Here is a 23,024-nt window from a genome sequence, read left to right on the forward strand (position 1 = left end):
TGAAAATCTGAACAGAGCAACTCAAAGCTGGGTATATTAGGAGTTGTACCTAATATAACTTGTAAAACTTTTCTTTAGCTTTCCACAGTTGTGTGGAAGTTGAAAGCCATTGCTCTGTCTCCATTACAAGTTTGATCAACAAGCAGAGCCAGTCTTCCTCAGAGCCACAGATAATGGAGGAGAGCCCAGCGCAGTGAATTCCCTTCATTACATTAAACTTTTGACTCTCTGTCACCACTGAACATTTCTTTTTTGTAGAGGCAGAGAAGCAATCTGGTCGTAGGCTAAGTTTACTTTATTAGTGAAATCAGAATATGTTCATGGCTCATGCTGACAAAAAGCAGAAGGATTTTTGGTGACGAAAGGGGGAAAAAATCCATTTAAAAAAAGCCCCCTGATGTGATCATGACATGATCTTCTATCTGTTTGGTGTTTCAGGTAGCCCAAAGGTAGGGACAGAGTGACCAGTTCAAAAACTCTTCCCACAGCTATGGTGAACATATGCTTCCTGATTCAGAATTGGGCTCTACAGGTGTTAATCTGGTCTCTACAGTTTATTACCCACAAAGGCAACATATGGTTGAATAGAGCCAAAGGGCCAGGTTAGTAAGAGGTGTGTTCACAAACTTGCACACAGACATTCTCTCTCTCTCGGAAACCCTGTAGAAAATTGATTTGAAGGAGAGTCTCACATGGGCAATCCACTGTGATTGAGCTGGGCAGGTATTTACTTGACTCGGGCTCTAGATTTATTTAAAACAGTACTTTACTATAGGTGTGCTACTTCTGGCCAAAATCGTAGCACCTCTGACGTGTTAACCAGAATGTGATGTAGGGTCCTTTTTCCTATGAACAGTTAATTCTTACAAACACTGTCTCTTCTTGAACAAGCACAGTGCCTGTGTGTTTAGTAGCCATGTAGTCTGGACAAGCCCAGTCCTTATATTAGCAGCGAGTCTTTCCAGCTTAATGGAAAAGGTGAATTTTTAAAGAGAACATTCACAAAATGTGACTTCTGACTTGGGCTTACATCACTTTTAATAGAGGTTTTGATCTGTTTAAGTCTGGAGGCCTGGCTGATAGTTTGTATAGTGTATTTAGCATTCTGGTTTAAACTACTTTTCCCCTTCAGACTATTTCCATGATAAAACTGACATGCATATATTCAGACTCTGAGCGCTTGTCATTTCTTACTGAGCACAGCCCAGAATTTAATACCTGTTGTTCAGTACATTTCTCTAATGGGGTATGAAATTAATGTAAGTTGCTAATGTCCTGATTCAGCAAAGCACGTAAGCACATGCATAAAGTTAAGCAATTTATTCTTAAGTGATTTGCTTTTGAGTTCTGTCAAAAATTGGTTATCTTTCATTAATGCTTCCAGTGCTACATAATTCTCTGAAGATGTCCGCGCAGTGTGCAGAGGCGGTCAAAAAAGCAAACAGGATATTAGGGATCATTAAAAAGGGGATAGAGAATAAGACTGAGAATATATTATTGTCCTTATATAAATCGATGGTACGCCCACATCTCAAACACTGCGTACAGATGTGGTCTCCTCATCTCAAAAAAGACATACTGGCACTAGAAAAGGTTCAGAAAAGGGCAACTAAAATGATTAAGGGTTTGGAACAGGTCCCATATGAGGAGAGATTAAAGAGGCTAGGACTCTTCAGCTTGGAAAAGAGAAGACTAAGGGGGGATATGATAGAGGTATATAAAATCATGAGTGATGTGGAGAAAGTGGATAAGGAAAAGTTATTTACTTATTCCCATAATACAAGAACTAGGGGCCACCAAATGAAATTAATAGGCAGCAGGTTTAAAACAAATACAAGGAAGTTCTTCTTCACGCAGCGCACAGTCAACTTGTGGAACTCCTTACCTGAGGAGGTTGTGAAGGCTAGGACTATAACAGCATTTAAAAGAGAACTGGATACATTCATGGTGGTTAAGTCCATTAATGATTATTAGCCAGGATGGGTAGGGAATGGTGTCCCTAGCCTCTGTTTGTCAGAGGATGGAGATGGATGGCAGGAGAGAGATCACTTGATCATTGTCTGTTGGTCCACTCCCTCTGGGGCACCTGGCATTGGCCACTGTCGGCACACAGGATACTGGGCTAGATGGACCTTTGGTCTGACCCGGTACAGCCGTTCTTATGTTCTAATGTTCTAATGTAACAGGTGTGGTGTGCTAAAATTGCACCTTCAGTGCTACCCAGTGTACCTATTTATAGCCTCCTATTCTGCAGAAATTTATAAATTTGAGTAAATTTACACATGTGCCTAAGTGTTAGTAGAATTAAGCCCATAGATTCTAAACTCTCTGGCCTTTTCTGTAAAGCACTAGTCCAATGTTAGCACAATAGAAGTACAGAAAAGGATCACCCAGTTACCTCAAACGTTGACAAAATTAAATAGTTATTTTTGATGCTCAAAGACTATTTTTAAAGAAAATTTTAATGACATTTCAGTAAATACAATCATAAAACAGTAAAGGGTACCTATAGTACAAGAGGTATAATGAGTAAAAGCTAGTAAAATTAAAGTATACAATTAATAATGAAGCTTATCATAAAAAACCCAAATTGTAATATTGCTGAAAGTTTTTTATTATGTTGCAACTTTGGGTGTGGCAGGATTTTATATTGTGTGTGTTCTTAAATACCCGTGAAAAAGTACTGTTAACATTTTTCAAATGGTATTCACAGATTCTAAAAGAGGGAGCATGGTTGCCATCTAGTCTGGCCTTCTGCAGAACTGAGGCCACAGAACTTACCCAAAATAATTCCTGTTTGAACTACAGTATATCTTTTTAGAAGAACATTGTCTTGATTTAAAAATTCCCAGTGATGGAGAATCCATCACAAATCCTTGATAAATCATTACTTTTTTTGGTGCATCTCTTCCAAGCAGTTGATTTTTGGTGAGAAAAATCTACTTCTGAGTAGGGTGACCATATGTCCCGTTTTTATAGGGACAGTCCTGTTTTGGGGGGATTTTTTTCTTATATAGGCTCCTGTTACCCACCCCCTCCCCCCCCCCCCATATACACACACACCCTGTCCTGTTTTTTCACAGTTGCTATTTGGTCACCCTACTTCTAACCCAAAGAGATTCAGGCTAAGATTTCTGCTGAAATTATAAGCACCATTTCATTATCACCATCATACATTTGGTATCTGGAGTTTTGTAGAGACAGTGATTTTTGTTTTAAGCAAAAAAAAAATTGATATATATATATATTTTTTGCTTAAAACAAAAATCTCTCTCTCTCTCTCTCTCTCTCTGTATATGTGTGTGTATATATATATATATATATATATATATATATATATATATATATATAAAAAACTTTCTCTCTCGCGCTTATATATATATATAGCGCGAGAGAGAAAGTTGCACTGTGTAGTGTCTTTGACAAATCGGTTTTGATTACTATAATCTGCAAATAAGTTATCAGTGAATTCCAAGTGTATTGGTAACTAGAACAGAAATGTGTGTTCCAAACTGTTCAACTAAAATAACCAATTTTTCACACTTCTTTAAGAGAAATTTTTAACTCCATTCAGCTGATACTGACAAATTCTCTTCAATCAGTAATATTTTTCTAAAAAAGGCTAAGCTCTTTAATGCAGGATCACCCAAAGTGTATCATGAAGCTTCCAAGATTTGTAAAGTTTTGTTCCGTTGAAAAATTTGCAAATCAGTTTTTCAGCTGAATATCCAAAAACATGATATTTAACACAGGTAAATGAAAATAAGATATATTTTTAAGCTAATTGTAGCTTCCAGTTAAACAGAAGTGATTCACAGTTCCTCAAGAAACATTCAGATTTAGTATAGGATTGCTACAAAGTAAAATAAAAAGCACAATTTCAAGTTACGCAAATGGGCCATATTTTATTCTGAAATCTCTCATTCTGAATCCAAATTGAGAGAGATTATTTTTGCAAGCAAGATAAAATCTAAAAATATTTTCTAACGCTTAATATAAAAATAAAGCCAACCTCACTGACTTGCATCAATGTCAGGGATGCAATGCAAATTAATGAATTCTGCAAATTTGTGAATAAATACAATAAAGGAGAATACTTCATGGAATGTCCTTTGCTCACTACTTATGACAATTATCACTGCTTTTGATGTTTCAGAATGTCTTAGTGAATGATCTTTCTATTTAAACAAAAATTGAGGCCATACATCAGTTCACTAGCCGTGTTGCTAAATCTTTGAAAGGTAGGGAGTTTTTTGTTTGTGTGCAGATTATAAAGTGTATTGATGAACAAAGTTCTATTGTACATTTAGGTCCTTGATTTCTTATCCCATTGACTTTTATTATTATTACTATTACTCTTATTTCTTTTAAAAGACCACAGGCTTTCCTCTGTTAACTATGGAAGCTGAGAGAATCTGAACAGAATGGTAGATGGGGGTAGCTTGAAGCCATTTTACTGTTGGAGAGGATATCTTCCACCACCTTCCTTTATTCAGCCAGTTGTGCAATGATGTATGCGGTTTGCATTTAGAAAGCTGGAACCACAGTTCTCTTCCGAAGCTACATCTTAAACCCACTGCTGAGCGGCGCAGAACTGTGATGCAAAATGCTGTCGCTTCTGCAGTCGCAACTGCATCCAGCAAATGGGCAGAATTCTTGAAACTGATGCTGAAATCTAGTCTATGGCTGTTGAGTTAGTGGGTTGACATACTTTCCTAAAGAACCATTAGGAATGGGAGAGCTGTGGTTTGTAATTAAAATGCATTTGATTAATTGCTAACCTTCAAAATGTATATACCCTGCAACTGAAATTGGGTTCTGGACATTCAGTAAAATGTTAGCTCTTCAGAATAGGGTGTGAGGAAATGGTCAGAGAATTAGTACTGCTTAAATGGCTGGGTTTTACTGGACGATTACAGAAATCATCAAAACTAGAGGTTTTAACCACTAAAGGGTAAGAAAAATTTCTAGTATTGCGAATATAAATGTATACGCTTGCTACTTTCTACATTTCGCTCCAGCAAAAATGTATACAACACCCATTTATTTGGCAACTGTGTGTATAAATATAAATATGCCATAAAATATTGTTAATTGTTCAATTATGCAGGATCTAGTTTAGGGTTCCCATGGTCCTTGTATGCATAGCCCAAAGGTCCATAAAATACCTTAATAAAGTTCCGTCATAAAGCGAACTTCAATCATCATTCACCATTATAAAAAGTTGTGCAGAATGCTTTAAATGAAAGAATTGTTTTAAAACATACTCTTGATGTATCAGGAGGCAATGCCATAATCTGAGCCCTGTGAACCTCCTAATTTTCATTTCACTGCTGTGATTGTCATTATAATTTGGAGACTGAGTGGATGAGGGGTTTTTTTAAACAAAGGGCTTGGACAGCTACTTAGTTCAACTCTCATCATTTAAACGTTTCTATTTTAAAATTCATGTAAAGTTTTAAAAGTGAAATATTACCTTTCAGTAGCTTTTTCCTTTTGGCATATGTGTCATTTATTAAAAAAAAAAAAGCTGGTTTTAAAACAGTGACTCGTACTGACCAACGAGTCATTGGGGAGAACTTCTGCCGCAAACTAGCAACTGGGCTCTTACTGGAGTTTTCTGAAGAACTGGAAATAGCTTGTAAAAGCTGCTATACCCTTACATAAAATACATGGATATATATTTACAGTCGCCTTGCATAATTTTTAGGAAAATTTACCAGCCCAGCCAGAAAATGTATTCACCAGTTTATCCATGTTGATGAGGAATCACTGAAGATGTTTTTTAAACTTGGCATTCAGTAAAATTGCTTGCCCCAGGCTAGTGGGGCAAATCTAATTAGAAAGGCTGATAGTGAGCTATTTGTACTTCTCGGATTCTGTGGATTTTCTAAAATTCTAAATGTTAGAAAGCCATTGTCCTCCTTTTTAACTTGTTTTATTTACCCAGGAAAATGTAATCTGTCTAGTGAAAAGGAGTGAATTGTAATGCAGTGTACTAAATAAATGCCATTTAATCTGGGAAGTGCTCTTTCCCCCCTTTTTAAAGCACACTAAATGATTTTGAAAATCAGATGGGGCATGTCTGCATTGGGGACATTTTATTAAAAAAAATCCCACTGGTTTTCACTGAGATCCCTAGTGTAGAGAAGAAGGGTCCAGCCATGGGAACTTTGTCACCACTGATGGGAAGTTGCCATAAGGTACACAAAGGCTTAAGGTATCTCTCATGAGTAATTCTAAAGCACCCAGAACCATGTATTTAGGAGCAAGTAGGTCCCTATGGGAGAGAGGATACAGCTCCTGACTTATATTACTGTTGACTGGTATGGTCTGCAATGGTTAGATAGTGGATACAAAAAATGATCCTGATTCATTTTGAGTAGCCTCAAGTTACAATTTTAAAAACATTCTGGCATCTGCAGAATGAAATTTGGTAGCTACTTTGCTAAGCCTGCCCAGCTTAGTATTTCCAGCTCTTTATAGATGGGAGAAGGCCCTGAGTACATAAACTTATCAGTGATCCTTATTACAGTCATCGGAGAACAAGGTGTTTAGTAACATACTGTAATTTCTATGCAAGTCATCTGCCATAAAACATGGAGTGAATCAGAACAAGGTTCATAGTTCCTTCTTTGTTCCTTTGTTAATCACTGACTAGTGGGAGGTGCCTTTAGAATTTGCTAATGCATTCTTTTTGGATAAGGATGACGCACAGATTGTCCTAATAAGGACTTAGTTTGAGAAAGGAGCCGCCTTCTTTGAGAAGATAGGGGCAAGTCAGAGGGCGGGCAGTTTCTTTTTTAACTGAGGGATGACACAAGCACAAGTCATTTCCTTATTAATCGGTTCAAACCAGTTCTTACAGGAACTGCTGGTGATAAATGTGGGACTTCTGAGAAGTCATTCATTTTATTCTCAGCCGTGCATCAGTGCACAGCCTTAGCTGAACTTCTCCCTGGCTTTGAGGAAGTAGTGGAGCATTTAGCTCTCAGTGTTACCTCTGAGTTTATTATCAATCTGCTGTGAAATCCTTTTCTTTTTTTTTACCCCTTTTTTTTTTCTCTTTGAGAGTTTGGGGGACCCACTTGTCCCTCTTCTTCAGATGAACTGATAACACACACTGTATTGTTTGCGTCTCCCAATTATCCCATGCGGGGTGATGCCTTCTGATCTATGGCTCTAATCCGAACTTTGTTCCTTTTGAGCCAGAGTGGTAAGTTTAAAAAAATAAATAAATTGTTTTCTTGTTTTTTCTCTCCAAATTTTGTCTTGTTCTCTGGAATGAAATTTGCACCAGTGCTGTCCCAAGTATAGGTCCCTCTCTTCAGAAGCCGTTTCAAGAGTACTTGGAAGCTCAGCGAATTAAACTTCACCACAGATCTGACAATGGAGTGCCACAGGTAAGAATTCCACCCACTACCTCTTTTTCTTTCTTCTTCTTTGCTACCCCTTGACTCCTTACCCATTTTATCTGATTAAGTTTTGATTCTAGTTTTCAAAGACCTGCAAATCTCAAAGGAGATAAGGCTTTGAATCGATTTTAAAAACAAGTTGAGAAGTTCAGAGGAAAAACTGTATTTGTACTACATAGAACTGGGTTAGACATTCTATCCATTTGGGAGTAAGCTAGGCAGCTAAGCAAAGCTGGTGGTTTGTCCTGACTTTCTATTCATTTCTTTTGGTACAAGAGGCAAGCTATTAAAGACAGAAAAGTTCACTTTACATGTACAATTATGGGTAAAGAATTCCCCCCACCATCAAATATTACTAAAGCATCTAGGATTTGAATTTCCTTTTTTCTTGTTAGCTACTTAACCCTACTCTTCCCCCCCCCCCCCCCCAAATAACCAACCAACCAAAACACATCTCGATGGTCAAAGAGAAAATATTAGGAAAATACAATAAGTGAGGGCCTTTTCATGCAAAAATCTTTAAAGCCATGTCCCACAGCTTTAGATATAAAAGGATTAATTAACACCTACATTTTAGACATGATATTTTTAGGGCAACTAAGATATTGATATACAGAAATTATTAACCTTACATTTTAAGTTCTAAATCCTTTGTTTCTATAAACATTTGCTTTCCTAGTTCTTAACAGAAAAAGAAGGGTAATTAAGGGAAGATCAGTTTGGAATAACTAGGCGGAAGCATGTTCTGCCCTTTGAAGTAATCTCTGTGCAGTGCATTGCTGCCCTCCTTTGACCAAAATAGAAAGTAGAAAAAAGCACCGGACTGGAGAACACTGCAGAAGCATGATTTTTTAGTCCATCGGATTAACTTCCAGCTACATAACTTGAAATAGCTTCCAATTAGTATCAAACATGCTGTAGGCAGTTCAGTAAAAACTGACTGTTAACCAGTGACCATATTGTACTTTCTGCAAATGACTAGGAATCACATCAGGCTTTGCTAATCCTGAACTTTATGAGACGCCAACAAAAAGAAACAAAATCATGGATAATAAATCACTTATCGACTCGCCCACCAGAAATGATCAGTTGCCCTACAGTGATGTGGCAGCACCTTTCATGCTGGCTTTAAAAGACCAAAGTTAGCTTTACAAAGAAGCCTGCAGGAATCCTGTTAGTTTGTGCTTGTTCCTGTTGTAGTTTGATAAATTATGCAGAATCCTGAGATGATTAGATTATTTCCCTTCAGCTAGGAGGAGGAGAAATCTTTTGTATTCTGCTAATCTGAATTTTTTCCCCTTGTTCTGTTGTTTTTTTGTTTTTGCAGGGGGAGAACTGGTTATCATGGATGTTTGAAAAACTTGTGATCGTCATGGTTTGCTATTTCATCTTGTCTATAATAAACTCCATGGCCCAAAGCTATGCCAAACGAGTGCAGCAGAAGATGTACTCTGAGGAAAAGACAAAATAAGCTGGGTAAAACCCATTGAAATGGGCTTTAGCAGACATGCAAGTGACAGGTCTTACCATATGTTAAAAATCGGCATTCTTCAAAACAGGGAAACACTTTTTAAAATCATCAATTTTCCAGCTGTAACAAGTTTTTAATTATTTTCTTTTGAAAGTAATTCACTCTTAGAGAATAACTTTCATTTACAAACGTATGTATGTTAAGGTAATGTATATACTCTCTTTAATTCAGTCTGAGTTGTACGTTCTGGGGTGGCACGTGTGATGCTAGACTAATGTTGAACATGAATGCTTTCCATTCAAGTTAATTCCAAAATTGATGATTTAATACTTAGCACAACTCCAGATTTCCTGATTAACTTGCAGCCTGGCCTAAAAGTAACGATTTTCTTTTGAAGGATGGCTGTCGTGCCTCATAATTTCAAGGTCATTGAAATGTATGTAAATGATAGTAGACTGGGTAACATTCTTGCATGTCCCTCATGGTAATACGAGTCCATCTGAGTTCTCAGAAATGCCGTCACATCGCACATGCTCTCAGTTGGAAAAGCCGCCCTTGCCAACTTCATAATGGTGTAAGCAGAGATGGCTGATATCAAACTGGTGCAGTTCACTTTTTTATTCTGTATATTTAGAATGAAGTCAAGATAAAACTTTATAAAGTCATCTTTGATCATTCCAGAATTTCTTGTGTCAGTCTTTTTAAGCTGTTTCTTCCCTTCAACACCTTTGGTATACTCAGTTTTTCTTTAGTTTCTTTATTAAGCCTATGTCCAGTTTATTGCATGCTTACTAATCCTTCCTGTACAGTAAGCACAGAAACCTTTTGTTAATTTTTCTCGAACTTCTTGCTCAGCAGAAGGAAGTAGAAAGCATGTATTGAGCACCTTGCAGTATTATTTAAGTAGGCTAGTTGAATCACGTTACTAATTTTTTTATCATATCACTTAAGATGTTTGCTTAATGTCAGGAATACAGATTTATAGCACCATGAGTGCTGCAGGAAAAAAGTTGGGGAAGTGTAGAAATCAGAAATTAAGACAGGTTTGGTGTAAAACACAGGAATGGTAATTAATAACCGTAATAAATAACATTAAAGTATACTTTAAAAATATCCCAATATTTATTATTGTTAAAAATCAGTGTGTGTGAAATTAACTTGTATTGAAGGGGTAGACTTGTTCTTTTCTTAGTAAATAGGTGACTATTCCACTGCTACTGTGTATATACAACGCTTCTCTAATAGTCCCTGAACTAGTAGGAATGTAGTTTTGTTTTAGCCATAAGAAAATTAAAATAAGTTGACTTGTTTAATCAGACATTCTTAAATGGTGGTACATGGATTCTATTTAGGATAGAACTGGATCAATACCTATTAAATTAGATGCCTCTAATCATTAGAGTAGGGCAGCTCTCGAGCAAGGCGCAGTAAACGTGCATTTTGTTCTGCCTGAATGTTCACTTGTGTTGCCTACCGTCGTGACATCTCCATGGCTGTACCATCCTGTCGGATAGCTTATCAGACTGATGTTGACTGTTGGATCTCATGGCAACAACAGTCGGTAGGCTGTCTGACATTTTGGTATCTTTCATCTGACCGTTTGCTCATCCATCTCAAATTCTGTTTTTCATTGAACATCAACAGGCATATAAGTGTTTAAAGTTTAGAACGCAAATGATTTTAAATGTAAATGTGTCATAACTATTTTTCTTGAAATATAGCACTCTTCATAAGAAACACCTTAAATTACATTTCAAGGTGTGTGAGATTTGTAACGTTTTTGCTTTTGTGTGCATCATACATAACTTTAAACAAACTGTGACAGTGTTACTTGAATGCATGAAGAGAATTTTATATAGACTTCTCTAAACATTGCTTCCGATCTAAAAATCTCAGTGGGACATTTTCAAAGGCACAAAGGGCCCCACTCCTGTTTGTGCCTGGCGATTTAAAAAAGAACAAAATGTAGCAACAAATTCATGTGACTAATTATACATGCATAAAATCATGACTATTCGATATTTCACAGCAATGGTTTAAATCAGCCAAAACTTAAATTATGCAATTTTTGGTTAGTTATGGGTTATATTCAACAGCTTTGAGGCATTTATTTTATTTTTCCCACAACATGTTTTGACTTAGGAAAACATTGTGGTTTGCCATTTGTACCACTTTATTTAGTAGCAGCTTTGTTTTGTTCAGATCTAACATCTGCCAAATATATGGGGCACTATTCTCTCTTACACCACTCTGGCAGTGGAAAGGGCCCTACGAGTAGATTTAATTTAGGCCTACTTTAAGGTCCCTTCATGGTACCAGAGTGAAATGAAAGGATCTTGTGTAACTAAGAATCTGGCCCTAGATCTTTGTCTCACAGCATGTCTTCAGATGATTTCTCAAACACACTTTTAGTTGCCTCTTTTATCCAAAGTCTTTACAGTGACTCTGCCTAGAGAATAATAACCAAACAAATTGCAAGCTTTCCCCCGTGTGTACATATAGATTACTCTGCAAGCCACATTTATATGTGCCCATTCTGATGAACTGTGCTGTAATTCTGAAAGCTTTCTAAAGTTCATCTTTTATCTGATATTTAGAGAATGGACTGAACACTAGACCTGCTTCTTTCTTATCAGACACTGGATGGTGATCCTTTAATACTTAATACAAGGTAAAAAATAAAGATTTTCAAATTGATGTCTTCATGTTTGCTCAAATAAAAATAAATATCTCTAAGTGGTATAGTGTTTCCTTTTGTTTCATTTCAGCTGAATAGAGCCCATGTTGTATATTTAGCCTTTTCATGTTATCCTGTAAGTATGTGCTGTCCCAACACAGACATTCAGTGATGAACATGATTCAAGAAGAGATTTCACAACTGCATGACAAATTCAAAGGAAATTCCATAGCCTTTAACGCTGTACATTTGGAGTTTGGTTTTCCAAAAAACCAAGATTCCTATTGTTTCTATGGTTTTCAAATGACATGGATGTTCAATATTAAAGGAGAAAATTTATCCATTTAGAACTTAGCTGAATTACATTTAATGACGAAATAGTGATAGGTAATTTCTTAGTTGTCAGACACGTATTTGCTTTGTTACAGTGCTAAAGGTGTACTATGTGCATATACTATTATCCTTCTTGCAGTGACGAGTAAAGTTTCCTTATTTTCTTTGCGCTCTCATTGTTTTTATGTGCCCTGATACTTATTTTTCATGCACATATTTTCCTTGTACCGTTGAGGAACACACAGCAATGAGCTATTAGCAGCCCTAGCAGTGGCAATTAATGTTTTGGTTTAACCGGGCTTTGAAAGGGAAAACTGCAAGATGAAACAGATTACCAATCACAAGTGTAAAACGTGGCTAAATCACTAATTTCATGTGTCCACTGTAAATATGAAATAATAAAGCAATTAGTCGACCTAATTATCAAGACAGGTAGATCAGAGCTGAAATCACAGCAAGGATTTCAACAGATCCTCCTCTTTGATCCTCCAGGCCCTGCCAAATGTCTAGTCTAGACTGGCCTAGAGGATCTCAAAGAAAACCATCTGTGATGGGAATTATAGGCAAGTTCTGTACTTCCCCCTCCACCCATGAAAATAGCTGTGGAAATTGCCTGTTCCCTGTCTCACTGACTAGCTCTGAACCACCTGTCTTGATACGTTGCACTGTTCCTTATTGGAATTATCATTAAAATGGCTGCCCTAGGGATTATGCAGCTGCTCAGTTCGTATTAATGGAGATGTTTAACCAACATCCGATGTTCCTGAATACTAGTCTATAGTATCCTTTCTTAATGTCCATATTGGACCTAATTTTTAAATTGGTCTCAGTCCCGCCTCAGTCTCTTTGCAAGTACAATTCATTGCAGGCACAAATAGCAGTTAGACATCTCCCTGATTAACAACAAGCACAATTGAAAGTATAAATACTTGTGCCCATCATTGACTGCAGGTGCAAAAATAAAGGACGGTGATTGTCTATTCCTCAGAGGCAACCATAAAAATTGCAGTTTTCCTTGAAGCACATAGTTAAAAATACCTTTTAATAGCAGCAATATGCTAAAAGGGTGAAATTATTCATATGCATGAAAGTAACTACTCCCAGCTCCCACAGGGATGCAGTAATAAGTGTGTGAAAAGTGAGAGCGAACAATAACCAGTGTTATCTGCTAGGCTCTGATCCTCCTCACTGACGACAGACTAGCCTAGGTGGTAAGGGTTTTAATTGCTGGGACGTTGGGGGAGGGGGGTTCCTGATAGCTTCTTCAGTAAGTTTTGAATGGGATAAACACTTTCCCTGTCATAAGACGTGCTATGCTAGCACAGTCAGAACCATATAACAGGCAAAGTTTGCATATGCTCTTGCGGGCTCATTTTAAATGTGATTATGCAAAATGTATTTGAGACTGCTGCAGTGCGCTCCTCTAACGGAAGAGCTGGAGTGCACAGTATGCCAACAATGCATTCCTTCCTCTTTCACCCACTTCACTTTTTACTGTGCCACACGGTTGGTGAAAATGCCCATGAAAAAAAGCTTTATTAAAGGCAACCAAGCAACGCATTTTGCTAGACTTGTCTTGGGGGATGAAGGAAGAGGATGTAACGTAGGCTGGAGTTTTCAAAGGAGCCTAAGGGTGTTAGCTGCCCAACTGCCACTGAATTTAGGTTCTTCTGAAAACCCCAGACCTAATATTTAGGATGCTGCCCAAACACAAAAACTGCTTAATCAAAACTACAGTCATAAAGTGGGTCTAGCTTTATCCTGGTGCTTGTATTGTATTTCAAGTAACAAAGCATGCAGTATGAAGTCAAGAGTCTGGAATAGTCTTATTGCTGCATACTCAGCAAAATGTTATTGCAGTCAAAATGTTGTGCATTTATCGGTGTTAATTCAGACTAAACAGGCTTTTTAGCTGTGAAGTCATTCAGCCCGCTCACTGCTTGTGCTGTGCAGCTGGTGAACTGTTGAAAAAAAAGAAAGGGCTCTGAAGTTTTAATGCTCTAAAATGAATCTAAACATGTAAATAGATTTTTTTAAAATGTAATTAATTGGCCTGAACCTTAGTTTAGTCTGTTTTAAGCTAACACTGGTCTTTACTATGCATGATTCTTATCATTCACTGAATGACTAAGAACTTTGAACACGTTAACATTAAAACCAAAGGGTAGCGTTCTCTAAACATCACTTACACAAGATATTAAATATAAACAACTTATTACAAATGAATCAGCATTTCAGGGGAGTGACACTTGGGTTTAATTGTTGTTCCTGTAACTTCCTGAAAAATATGAACTAGGTTGCCCAAGCAGTTCTTAACGAGCGTGTTACCTGCCATTTCCAACTGAAAGGAAAGAGGCAGGTCTTGTCATTTCAGTGTATTGTTCCCTGTTTTGATAAACTCCCCTACAGCCACACCATTCTCTTAATGGCCCCCAACCTGCCCTCAGTGTATGCAAGACATGTTAGTTCCGATCTTTGGGCCAGTGGTATTGAGGTGTTTCACCTAGACAGTCATACTAAAAATCCCCCCGTTAGTTAAACCGTTTGTCCCCTTCCCTTTGCCTTGACAGAGTGTGTTGCTTTCAGACACTGTTACTGCATGGAGCTTTATACCAGTCTGTAAACTGCTATATTTAGAGAGAAGACGTAGCCGTGGATCTAAACAAAGTTTTTGAGATCCCAGTTATATAAACACTTTTTGGTGGCGATTTGTCTGTTAAATTGGTTTTAAGACCGCCTAGAAGTCTGTGCTGTAAGCAGCACTATACTGTAGCTGAACATCTGTCAAATTGCCAAGGGCCTTGCTGCTCTACAGTGATAGGGACTCTGTCAGGAATAAGCCTGCTGCTTTATTAGCAAGACTTGTCCATGGAATCGTTCTCACTCAAGTGCTTTTCCCAAGGTCTGGCCCTGGGCTGTCCCAGGACTCCAGGATTCCTTAAGCCACATTCTGTGTAGGCCCCAGCCTCCACAGTGGAATGGGGTAACCACTAATTATGCTATTGCCTCTTCAGGTGCTTTCCCTGAGCAGAGAATTGGGCTTTATCAATTGCTCTAGAGAAAAAGTGACAATAGTCAAATTATTGCAAATGTGGACAACTTACTAGGTGTATCTGAGCAGCCGTGATCCTATGGAGGCGTCTGTACAGAATTAGCATTTTCCACAGTCAGTAACCAAAAACTGCCCACTCACGTGGTATTACAAACAAAGCAACTAGGGCAGGGAAAAGGCTACTAGATCACCTACTACATTTCCCCTATTAATGCAGCATTACCCAAATAACCTCCCCCCAGTGAAATGCTCCCCTAGAACTAACCATTACAGCTATGGTGCAGTGCTGGGAACCTGGGTTCTATTCCCATCTCTGCCACTGACTCTGACCAGAGGGGACGTTGCTCTCTCTGTGCCAAAAACCATTCCGTCTCCATGTCAGTCATTCTCAGCCTTTCCCTTCCTCTGGGTCCTTATTACTGAAGATATTTGCATAAAAACAGCCTCTTGGTTTCAGAGGCTTGTTTCCTGCTGCTTATTCCTCATCTAAGTCCTATTGACCTTTGCTTGCGACATCACCACTGGTTGCTATGGAACTTATTTTATATATTGCATAAGAGGGACTCCAGGTGGGGAAACGAGCCACAGGAAGAGATGAATTCTAAAGAAATCCAGAGCCAGTTTATTACTCAGAGCTTCGCCTAAAAAGGTCAATGAAAAAAAAAAGGGGGGGGGATGCTTATCTAAGCAGCCTTGCTTAGAATCAGCATTCGTTGGTGCAGCAGGTGATCTTTAATCTGGTACCTCCCCTAAGCATTTTATATAGGGCTGAATTGCCTGTGTAATTACCGTATATACACACACTACATTGACTATTGATCAATAACGTTGCTGTTGTCAGGAGTTAGAAGACGGCAACTAGCGCCCACAAATGGCTGCAGCGTTTTTAGGTGAAGCCATAGTGTGAACATTTCCCAGGCACTTTTATGGAGGCCTACTTTAGGCCTGGTTCTGGGAAGGGCGTTGGCTGCAGGCGAAGCTTCAAGAGAGGCTAAATGAAAACTGGAATTGCTTAGCTTTCAGTCACTATTCAATGGGCCAAATCCCTGCAGTTCATACTTGAGCAAAACTCTGACCTTCAGTGGCATTTTTGCCTGGAGTAAGGACTTCAGGATTTGACTCAAGATGATAAAAGCCCCTGGCTTTCTTGGTGGAGAGAGATCTTACAATCTGTATCTCAACACTTATTTTTGTTGCCCAGAAGTCCATGATAATGCTTTGCACTTGCCAGGTGTTTGGTCCATAATGACCAAGTGCTCTGCAAAGGTGAGTGTTACCCCCTGCTTTACAAATGGGGAAATTAAGACATAATGAGGGTCAGTGAGTTGTCCAACTTCATACACCAGTAACAGGTTTGCAATCCGGGCCTCGCAAGCCAGTCTTGTGCTGCTGCTTTTCCTCCCCCCACCAATCATTTATTTCTGTAAAATGGTGATAGAGATACTGACCTCCTTTGTAAAGTGCTTGGAGATGTACAGATGAGAAGAGCTAGCTATTATTTTACAAGAGCCATAATTTCAGCTTTTTCCCAGGGATTATAACAATCCATTTTTTCTATGGTTTTCCTGGCATTATTTTCTGTTGTGTACTTTGCTCTCCTAGGTCCCAATGACTGCCTCTGTCTGAGCAGCATGGCTCAGCTCAGGCCCAGAAGTCTACCTGTGTGGAAGTAAGATTGGGGCCATCATTTGTAATGTCATCAGAATATCATCAGACCATTAAAAATACAGCAGTAGACCTTGGGTCAAATTCTTTTTATATACAACAATACTCTGAAATGAAAATACTGGATTGGTGGAGGGAACTACCCGGCCTTGTGTGTAACAGAACTCAGTGGAAATATTCAGACTTAGCAGGTGCAGAAGAATCAAATATTTCCTTTTGGGATAAGGATGTTTAGTTGAATTTACATAAATCAATTGCATATATTAGCATTCTGGTTTTTCACCTAAAATCCAGTAAAGAAACGAGAAGTTGTTACCTTACGCTGTTGAACTACTGAGTAATATAGTCACTTTCTAGATAATGTAGCAGTTACAACATAGGCAGAACTGGAGGCTTGAACTGCCCAGAGAGTGGGAAAACCCCACTGGTTTTTCCCTTGCGAGTTGCAAGATACAAATGACAATGATAGTCCAGCAATGAGTGATGTTGCATGTAACTCGGCTGTGTATTCTTGAGCTCAGATACTGTACTGACCGGTTTGGAGAGCAGTGGCTCTGAACTATTGCCCAAGTCTCACCCTACTTACTCAGAGTGTTATAACGATTCTGCAGCTGCCTTTGCCAAACACAAAATACAAAGAGTCAGTATTTTATTACACCTTCTGCGGTGTGTGGGAGAAGGGCTGCTTTCCACTTGGCTCCTCTGGCGGTGTTCTGCTTACATGCTCCACAAAATGATCTATTACATATTGAAGTTTGCTGGGCAAAAGATCAAATTAAATCATGCCATCTGACCACAATTACACCATTCTCAAGCAGATGAAGTGTATTTTTGTGAATCTGTGTATAAACACTATACTGTGCATGTAATCTAATATGTATAAAGAAATATTTAGAGGAGACCACAGAATAGAATTTACACCTTTAAATGTGCAAATAATATATCAATAGAATAGAGTTTGTGTTTCCTGATGCATGTAAATATGGAACAAAAACTCTTGAAGAGCAAGTGAGGTTCAAACAAGAAACTGTCAGTGTCTGGTGTGTGATGATTTAGAGCAGCTTTCTGCTGTATTTTGTATTTTTGAATCATTAACTAGTTTGTTCTTCTAGTTAATTCTACCACTTATCAAAGTCAGTATCTTATACACAAGGAATTTTAGGCTAGAGGAGGCCCAAGAAACCTTTATCACTTTTTTTTCTGCTGTCTGTTTATATCTTGTGATACAACTTAACTTTTTTTTTTTAAGCAGGCCTATTCCTGTAACCCTAACTCACATGAATGATCCCATTGACTTAAGTGGAACTCCTTCTGTGAGTAAGCCCCACTTAAATGAATAAGGTTTAGAAGATCAAGCAGCATTTTGAACTAGGTGTACATACAGCCGCCTGCGGTTTTGTTTTACGTTAATTACTCTCTCTGAGGGAGGAATCACTGTCTAGAATCCCTCAGCTTTGACAGGACTATGGAGTTAAGTTCAGGCTACCTCTTCCATTTGTTAGAATCATAGAATATCAGGGTTGGAAGGGACCTCAGGAGGTCATCTAGTCCAACCCCCTGCTCAAAGCAGGGTCAATCCCCAGACAGAGTTTTGCCTCAGATCCCTAAATGGCCCCCTCAAGGATTGAACTCACACCCCTGGGTTTAGCAGGCCAATGCTCAAACCACTAGCTCAATAACGCTGGAGCATCTGCAATACCTGTTCCCATCGCAACTTCACAAGGTTGCCTGTGTCTCCTGTTTCATTAAACTGGGGCAGTTTCTGTAAACTCGATGATTATCTCAGATCCTATTTTCATCATTTACGCTTTCCTCCATGTAACAGGCTGCTTGAAACACCACACCCTTTTTGCAGCTATGTAGCCTGCTGGGGAAGGGTTAAATGGGCTGTGCTGACTCACTAAGCCTGGTGACTCATTACCCCACCCAGATATAGGGGAAATGGCTGTCTAGAGGATTATAAAGCCAGAAGGGGGTATTGTGATAATCTAATCTGATCTAAAAAGGAGACTCTCTACAGCTGCAGTGCTGGACTGAGCCATGGGGGGCATGTAGGCAGAGCGAACCTGGAGTAGGAATCTTAGGAGCAGCCAAATCCGGAAAGGAGCCTGACACTGAACTTTGTTGTATTGCTAAGGCTGTGTATGGACTGTGCTTTGAGCAGTTTGGGAAAGGCACCAGCTCATGCTCAATTTCTTTAATATATTTATATCTCAAAAATCAGTTCCATGTATTATTTCAAATGTGGCTATTGCACTGTATTGCAATGACGAGCTGATTTTCATATTCAGACCTTGACTTACGGATCCCAGATGATTTGTTGTTAACTTTGGACAGGACGTTTTTAAAGTGGTATCCAAAACTCACGGACTTCTCTAGAACACCGACTTTGACTTGTGAGTGTGCTTTCTTTCATGGATTTGATGCCTGGTTTCATAAGACTTCTTCCAGCTACACTGGATTTTATAAAAACTAATACTCAGGCTCCTTGTATCTGAGTTTCATTAGCTGATTGTAACACATTGCTTCCTTCTTCCTGGTTAACTAATTGCTCTCCTTGATCTTTAACTGCTTTCACTAAATTATCCTCTGCATTCAAGGCCCAACACAGTCAAGTTGTGCAGACTACACCTTCTGCAATAGTCCACTACGGAGGTTCTCTTGTGGATGAATGTATACTGATAGCCAGGTAAATTATGTCCATAGCCACTTCAAGGCTTTGTCACTCCCTCAAACAATTTCATGCTTTCATTCTGCTTTTAACAGGTGAATTTTTGGTGCTGCTGAAAAGCACCCGACTGGTAGGACCAAAGTAAAGTTCCCTTATTCACCAAATAGGTCAGCAACACTCAGCCTCAGCAGAAGCTACCTTCTGCCAATCAATCAGTCTGCCTCAACATTCACGTGGAGGGGCACTGGGCAAATGAGTAGTGCAGGCATTATGCTCCATTCCTTGGCCTCTTTCCAATAGATCTATTGTAACAGTGTCAGCTCTGGTCGTTTCTGCGATGTGGATACTTGTCCATGACTCCTAGAATGAGGCCTTCAGTTAATAAGCTTGTGGGGACTGCTGAATCAAGCCACTTATTTTATTTAATTACATTAAGGTTAAAGGCCCCATCCAAGGTTCTGGCTTAGCCTACATAATTAATCTTCACAGTCAAATAAAAAGGGGGACTGCTGAGGCTGATATAATTTCTAATATAATTTCAAACAATAATAAAAATCACACGTCATCCAGCTCCGCTAACGCTCAGCCCACTCTTCCCAAAGGCCCTGGGGAAATAGAGGGGCCATGCGGCATGCCAGAAAAGTAGGTCCATTTTGGAATGGGACGAGGGTGCTGAATCCAGAGTCACTGTCCCTGCTAAAGAACAGCCTAGAGATGAAACAGGTTCCCAACCAATTATCAATTTCTTGTGCTAAGCAATGAAAATAATGGTGACTGTTGCTGCAAAAGCTTACACTTCCATTCTCCCCTCAAATTTTTCTCACAGCCTCAAGGCCATTTTTGCTGGCATGAAACTTGTTTTCTGACCGTTCGTTATTTTGGTCACTGGGTGCCATCCTGTCATGTTACTGCAAAGAGGTGTGTTCCTTGGTGGAATTGGCAATGTTTTGCCCTGAATCCTATTTGTGAGCAAGTTTTGTCAGGCATCCTCATAAAGCAAAGATTAATAGGTGGGTTCTGCTCTGCCTTTGAGCTACTGAATCTGTCCTCTTTGTTTTTCAATCATCGCTGATTCGCTGTAATTGCAGCTCTACCTTTCTACCTGCATTTGGAATTTCCTGCTTTTTCCCCCGGCACTGAAATCACACCTTAGATGGCTGTTACATTTCCTGATTCTAGCAACAATCTCTTAATTCTGAAATTGAAAAATTGTCACGTCAAATTCCACAGACAAAATGGATCAGTTACGTCCATGCTCGGAATAATAAGCATGCAGAAGAGAAACAAAGGGATGACACTCATGCAGTAAGGAATATCTGCTTACTTGTTGATGTAGCAGCAAGATCTCTCTCCGATTCCAAGGAGGTTTATCTGCTAAAGATTTTATCTTGTTTCACCATGTTCTCAAGAACTATAGGTTGGGTCATGTGTTCCTGGAATTTCCAGTCTTCAGCCATCAAATTTCTTGGTTACCTATGTCAGCTCTGATAGGAGAATGACTTCTTTTTCTGATACTTCAGCAGTGCTCTTTTAAAACACTGAGGCAAAAGAATTCCTGCTATGTTGCTAACAAGAGGGGAAAAGATTCCGTTCTCTGTATTGTCTTTTCCTGACCCTTTGTTCCTTGAATAGTTTGTGGTGTTTATCTTAACCTCTTGTGCAATCTTTCCTTCTGAAGAAGTTCGTCTCTTGAGTAAAAATAAGCAAGTGAAAGACTTTCAAGAAGGGTTTAAAAACAAAACAAACCCACCAAACAAACCTTTTTATTTCCTAGCTGCTGGGTTGCTAAGTCATTTTTACAGAAAAGTATTTTTCTTTATCAAGAAATTCTAATTTAAAAATCCCCAAAACAACTTGGAAAAAATCAGTGTAAAAACAATTATTAGCCTCTAAGCTTGTTTCAAGAACATGCTTGGCTATTAGAATGATGGGTGTCTTTTCACTGACTTCAGAGGGAGTTGAATGGGCCTTAAAGCAGGAACCAGCGTGGCTAAGTAAAGACTGGCTAAGAAAAAGCAAGTGAGAGAGGATGAGTTTGATTGGATTCCTTGCTAGGTCTCTGGAGGAAAAATCCTATGATGCAATGTTGTGACATCTCTTGGACAGAAAAAAATGTAAGTGCATTAGTGTGAGAACAGTAGTGGTAGGTTTACTACTACTGCAACAACAAATCCAGGGCTGCCATCCCATGAAATGTTAAGGCTTCAGCTGTAAAATTCCCTAAATCCAGATATGAAACTCTAGCATTAATATTATTTACAGAGCTAGTTTTAGTGCATAACAGAAAGGAATTAAGATCAGTCTCCGAATTCACTCCTAGTTCACACAAAATAAGGGATGAGCCTAATAGTCTTCATGTTGTCAACAGCCAGCGGAATTTTCTCCTTTATTGGGAAGAGGCTGGGGAAAGATGTGTCTTAGAGTTCAACCTCAATCCCCAGCAGCTAGCCCCATGTTTGCCAGAATCATTGGGGCTTGCCCTGAAACGGCTAACACGGGTTCAACAATTAGCTACCGCGATATTCCAGCAATAGTGAATTTAGCCCCAGTACTGGCTCAGTCTCATAACAATCAGTTACTCACTTATTCAACCCTCCGCAAGAAGACTCATGAACTCTACCAGTTCCTTCTTCCTGAAAGGCCAGAACTACCGGAACAGCTGCTCCCAGGGGGTCTCAGTACTACTGTTCCCAGGCTAAACCTGAAGAATGCAGAGGTGTGTAAACCAGTGAAGGCAGTAAGGGGAAACAGGATGACAGCAGGCACTTTGCAAGTTAATCTATGGGCCAGGTGAGTCACAAGATCACTTCTGCATCTGGGGCTGCCCCTACGTTAGACTTCATGTGAAAGATATTTTCTGGACCTAAAATAACTCTATAACCATGCTGACAAACCAAAAACTCTCCCTAGGGAGTGAGGGAAGAGAGAGTTCAAGGGTGTGTCTAAAACAGGTCAACCTTTAGATATTTAAACTCAATAGTCAGCTATTTAGTGTGTGTGTGTGTGTGTGCGCTCACATATTAATGGGGCTACAAGGCAATCAGGACCTAAGGGAAAGTTTATTGTATGAATCTACTGAACTATTTTAAGGGAAGAGTTCTCGAGATTGAATTTTATGGTGTGACCACTGAAAGGGGGGCTATTTGTAATGAAGAACCTGGTGTATGTAGGTAGAAAACCAAAAACTGGAGGATAAGAAATACAAAGGAAACAACAAAATGAAAATGGCTCCAGTCAGCAAAGGAGGAGGAAGTTTATGTGATTTAGTACAAAAGAAATACATTTATCTTTCCCAGTGTAATATTTTACCATATGAAAACCTTCCACCTCCTATCTTGTGCAACAAGGAAAACAAAAAACAAAACAAGGAACAACCAGGGCTGAAAGGTCATAAATCTGCCCTAATTCCAGTGTATGTGCTGCTGCTGTACCCTGCACGCGATTGCAGCAGCTTTCCTATTCAATTAGTTCACAGGGTGAGCATTTGGAGGCTCTAGCTTGACAATGGCACCACCTTGTGGTTGTGGAAAACTAGGTCTAAAGTGCAACACCTTTCTACGGGGGATTTTTGAAGTTACCCAGCATTCCAGGAGGGCCCTGCGTCTGTGGAATCTGCAGCATGACCTTGCTCTAGAATCTTTCATTTATCAAAGCTACTTCTGCCCTCATTGTGGAAAGAAAAAATGTTATAAACAGAGCCCAGATATAAATGGTTGCCGTGAATCCCTCAATCTGCAACC

At 39.1% G+C, this 23,024-nt stretch overlaps 1 protein-coding gene and 1 long non-coding RNA gene across 9 annotated transcripts in view; one reads left to right on the forward strand and one right to left on the reverse strand.

The window, feature by feature from the left end:
- Positions 1 to 9,569, forward strand: part of VMP1 (vacuole membrane protein 1) — an 84,310-nt gene extending 74,741 nt beyond the window's left edge. For all 8 annotated transcript variants that reach the window (XM_005298788.5, XM_065573528.1, XM_005298787.4 and 5 more), the window contains 2 exons: positions 7,301 to 7,403; positions 8,743 to 9,569. In XM_005298788.5, coding sequence (XP_005298845.1) covers positions 7,301 to 7,403; positions 8,743 to 8,886 — 247 coding nt within the window. In that variant the 3' untranslated portion in view covers positions 8,887 to 9,569. The remainder of the gene's footprint in view (positions 1 to 7,300; positions 7,404 to 8,742) is intronic.
- A 7,118-nt stretch (positions 9,570 to 16,687) lies between these two features.
- LOC135976649 (uncharacterized) lies at positions 16,688 to 20,821 on the reverse strand. Its single transcript, XR_010593972.1, has 2 exons — positions 20,609 to 20,821; positions 16,688 to 19,644 (listed from the first exon to the last, which is right to left on the reverse strand). It is a non-coding gene; the product is annotated as an uncharacterized LOC135976649 (long non-coding RNA).
- Between the last annotated feature and the right edge of the window lie 2,203 nt (positions 20,822 to 23,024).

The sequence above is a fragment of the Chrysemys picta genome, chromosome 19 (assembly GCF_011386835.1).
Source record: "Chrysemys picta bellii isolate R12L10 chromosome 19, ASM1138683v2, whole genome shotgun sequence".
NCBI lineage: Eukaryota > Metazoa > Chordata > Testudines > Emydidae > Chrysemys > Chrysemys picta.